Here is a 4,577-nt window from a genome sequence, read left to right on the forward strand (position 1 = left end):
TGCGAAACACAACGAGACCTTGGGAGCGGAGCCTCTGCCCTCAGATGGGGCCCAGAGATGGACGCATAGCAGTAATTGCCAGCACACATCGCTGAGCAGTGAAACTTCACTTCATAAAGGCTTTTCAGGGTGGGATGTGCAGGTCAGGGCTCCCACACGCTGATGCTTTTAGAGCCAAGCCAGCCAGGACCTCGTACCAACAGCCTCAGCCCAACAGGTCACTGATGGGGAATTAAAGAGGAAAACAAGCCCAAGAGCCTCTCTTGTTAGTTCAAGCCGTTCTTACCTGGAGGGTGGAGAGAAGGACTTGCAAGCCACTGGCTTCTTGTTCTGCCATGCTGCTCCCCACTCACACTCCCTCCTTGTAGCAGCAGACACAAAGCAGCTCGAAAGCCAAGCTGCCAACTTGCCTTGCTGCTGCCCCTGCGTCGTTTAAGAAACGAAGAACTAAACACAGATCCCCAGACACACGCACACTGCTACCACCAATAATCACAGCAATGCAACTCTAGACCTCAGCAGGAGAGATAAATGTACCCCCTCCCTCCCAGCTCTCCCACTGTGACGAGAAGATTAATTCCTATATAAAGAATCCCGGGGATTAAGTAAAGTGCCCAGGAAAGGTCTGGGTGCTTGATGTGTGGTAAGGGGAGTGTGGGGAGGGTGGCAATAGCAACAAGAAAGCAGAAGAGCTACAAACCTCAAAGAAAGCCAGGGAGAAGGGAGGGAGCGCGCTGGCTGCCTGACAGGCATTCCCAGCTGACCTGCTGATCCGTTCCAGACCCTGCGTGGACTCGTCTCCATTTGACTCCGTTCCAGTGAAACCGGAGACACGGAGAAGGCAAAGCAAGCGAGAGAGATGCCCTCGGTCTTAACGAGCGCTGACAACGAACGGAAGATACACCCGGCATGAGGGACAGGTGGAGCAAGGCAAGGGAGGGTTTTTGGCTTCCAACCCCAATGATTGTCCCAAGTGGCAGCTGCTGTGGCCACAGGCAGTGCCCTGCAGGGCAGGGAGTGACCGCAGAGGGGCATCTCGTAGCTGCACAGGGTGGAAAGCCACCTCTTCAAGGTGTGGTTTAGGGGAGAGTTTGCTCCAAGGGCCACTACAGTGACTCACACGTACCTATATCTGTCTATAAGCACAGCAGCTCAGAGCCTGGTTCACTCCCTGGTGCACAAGACACGCTGTAGTACAGTTGTAGTTGTAGCTTGAATTCCTAGGAGGGCACCGAGTCCACTTTTAGCTTCAGCCGAGTGATATCAAAGGGCTTGGTAAACAAGAAGGAGCAGATAAAGAAGTTGAGTAGAGGGTTAGATGAGGATTTTCCAGCAAAATATTTTCAATGTGAAAAGGTCAATTAGTCCCACAACAGGTATTTTTTTCAGCTTTCTCAACACCAGAATGGTATTTTTGGTCCTGCGAGACATCACTCCAGGATGGTTAGAAGGCTGTCAGTGGAAACAATTAGTGGATATGAAGAAGACAAAGGTTAACTCTTGTCTTTCCAATTTGGAAAAGAATTTCAGTCTTTTACCTCTAGAATAACTTTATGCTGGTGTGGTTCTTTTTAGTTCCTCCCTTTTGAAAGAATAACTAAGGATTTTTGGAGCAGTAACATGAACCTGGGTCTCTGAGCACAAGGCAGATGCTTACAGAACTCAGTGCCACACAAAAACATACCAGACACTCAGTGTGCACACATTTTCCTTTGCTGATGTCAGAATAAAACCCTAATCTTCTAAGAAGCAGTCAAATGAAGAATAAAACGTTCCAGTCTTGGCCAAGGACCATTCTCACATGATGAACCTTCATTGATAAGTGCTTTATGCAAATGGTAAGACTAATCCTCCCCAACTCATCCCAGCAATGTGTGAACAAATGGCACAAGCATGACATTCCTCAGTTTCTGTGTGTGCCAGCAGGGTCCCAGGATGTCACTACCAAGTTATAAAATAAAACAGATTAAAATGCCTTTGTCATAACTAGAGACACATCAGTCCCTTCAGAGAGAGGGCTGTGAACACCATTCATTGATGGACAAGATACTCTACAGACAGCCAGGCAGAATAAGACAAGAAACTTCCTTTCCTATGAAAATTCAGGTTCAACAATTTTAATTTTCTTAAAAACATGTTCTATTTCAATTTAAAAAGAAATCTCTCATGCTTCATGAAATACCTTATTTTAGATATAGAGCTGATATTCAGCCATTAGAACACTGAATTTTTTGGCCATTTTGGATAAGCTTTTGGCCATGCTGGCGGCTTCCCACAGAAGTCACTCCTGTAATCTCCCACTACCAAAACTTTGCCACACAAACCCAGTACAGATTTGGGGGTTCTTTCACATCAGCAGGATTCAACAAAACCTGATAAGAGGCCACAAATAACGGGGGGAGAGAACCAAGGCAATGCAGGCAGTGTCCCCAAATATGTTGGGTGGGTGGAAGGTGGGTACTGGGTCTGTGAGCAGTGCCAACACATATCTCTTTTGCAAATTATTACAGTGACAGAAAATGACTTCAGAGCTAATTAGAAACTGTTTAAAGAAGCTCTTCCACATTGTCGCTTTGTTCTCTTTCTTGTGACAATTGTACCTGACAGCAGAGCTGTGTGGAACTATTAATTCCTGCTGTGTGGATTTTCAGAAGGCAGCGAGAGCTGATGGATGTAAGCAGGCAGTGGCTGCAGGAAGCCTGGATGAACTGATCCCCCACCTAAAACACAACTTTGCCTCTGTTACAGGATTCTATAACAGATTCTCCAACTCACCAGTGGTCTGGTTCTTCCTCTCTCTGTGAGCTTTGGGAATACTTGGAAAAGTATCACTGCAAATGAACCAACCCAAGAGGAAAAGGACACCAACATCAAAGCTTGGGGTGGGGGGAAATCTCTTACGTTCCTTAAAATTTTGAGGTATTTGGCTTGGTTGTACTGAGAGAGCAAAAGAAAACATTGTATGCAGAAACCTCTGGAGCTTGCATTTGATTTGAAAACAAGACACGAGAAGAGCGATTCAAAATAAAACACTCATTAAAGACCCCAACAGTGACAGTGATGTTTATATTGATGTATGGTGTACAGCAAAACCCCTTTGAAACCAAATTTTAAGCTATAAATCATGGAGTCTTCTAATTATTCACCATTCCCAAGCCATTTCCTCCAGATTTTGTTGAATTTCCAGTGTCATTCTTGGTTTCTAACAGGAGGTCCCCCACCTCAACACACAAAGGCTGAATAAATTAGGAAACCTACACAGAGCTAAATGCCAGAATTAAAGCATTCAAATCCTCCCATTCATATTACAATGCAAACTCAGTTTGAAGATTAGCTTGTTAGTTTATGTGGATGTCGTTGTTGTTTCCCCTGTGCCCTCAGGATTATGTGATCTTAAAATGAAAATTAAACTCATGGCTCCAGCTTCCTACTAGTGCCAGAGTTAATGTTCTTGTGGGGAGGACAGAGGGGATTAGAAGCACAAAGGCAGGACCTCTGAGCTCTCTGCAGGTGCTGCACACACTCAGACCAGTAATTTTCTTTTCTTGTGCTCCAGGGCTCAGACACACAAGCAAGTTAGAGATGTCATCTGATCTAAATAAAGTATGTGTACATACATTTAGCCCATAGCAAAGGGAAGGTAATTCAGGATCGTTTTACCTGCATTAAAAGAGCACTCAGTCCAATTATTTCACATTTTATGAGCATATGCAGAAACCATTACCATGGATCAGCTGACATTAAGTAATACATTAATACAGAAACTTGTTCCCGTGACTAAACCAATGTTTTCCCTACCTGTGAAAGCTTGAAGTTTTCCTCATGGAGATGTTGTACAGCTATAAAATTGGAAAGCCTTCATCCAGAAGCATTTTTTTCAGATTCAGCATTGCACTAGGGTGATATAAGGTCAAAAATCTTCCTGGATAAGATAATCTGGAAATTGATGAGAGGAAGACAGAAGTCCTCTGCCAGGTATCCAGCAACCATATTGTTATTGGTTTGATATTTATTAAAAGTCGGAAAACCATACAAAGAGATATATGTAAATAACATTTTACTCTGTTATTATCACTTTTCCACTTATTCTGTCACCTCCAAAACAAAATTAATGTTCTTATCCATCTGAACCCCTGCAGAATCACATTTGAACGTCATTTACAGGCTAAATAAAAATTAGCCTAAAGAAGTCTTAAACACTACAAAAGCAGCACCAGAATCAACATCAGCAGAATAAAGTGGCCAGCTACAGCCAAGCTTCACATTTCCTGTCCAGAGACTATACCAAGGAACTGCAGAACTCATTCTTTTTTTTTACATGAGCATTAAATGAAGTCCAAACACCAAAATCAGCTCGGAAACCTGCGATCAACCTGAGGATATTTTCCTCCTCATTCTCAAAATATTGACACCACTTTTAAACTCACATTGCACACCTGGTTTCTAATAGGATTATTTCAATTTTTAAACCAGCGAGATAGATAAGAGAACGGCCAGGTTCTATTAAAAATGGGAAGAAAAAAAATCTAATTGGATAAATTATTCATTCTGAAGCCAGCCTCAATTTTATGAAATGT

The 4,577-nt window shown here is 43.4% G+C and overlaps 1 protein-coding gene across 2 annotated transcripts in view; it reads right to left on the minus strand.

The window, feature by feature from the left end:
• The window catches only part of AGBL1 (ATP/GTP binding protein like 1), a 273,439-nt gene extending 272,894 nt beyond the window's left edge, over positions 1-545 (minus strand). For both annotated transcript variants that reach the window (XM_017742726.1, XM_017742725.1), the window contains exon 1: positions 287-545. In XM_017742726.1, the coding sequence (XP_017598215.1) occupies positions 287-337 (51 nt within the window). In that variant the 5' untranslated portion in view covers positions 338-545. The remainder of the gene's footprint in view (positions 1-286) is intronic.
• Between the last annotated feature and the right edge of the window lie 4,032 nt (positions 546-4,577).

The sequence above is a fragment of the Corvus brachyrhynchos genome, unplaced genomic scaffold, assembly GCF_000691975.1.
Source record: "Corvus brachyrhynchos isolate BGI_N302 unplaced genomic scaffold, ASM69197v1 scaffold97, whole genome shotgun sequence".
Taxonomy (NCBI): Eukaryota; Metazoa; Chordata; class Aves; order Passeriformes; family Corvidae; genus Corvus; species Corvus brachyrhynchos.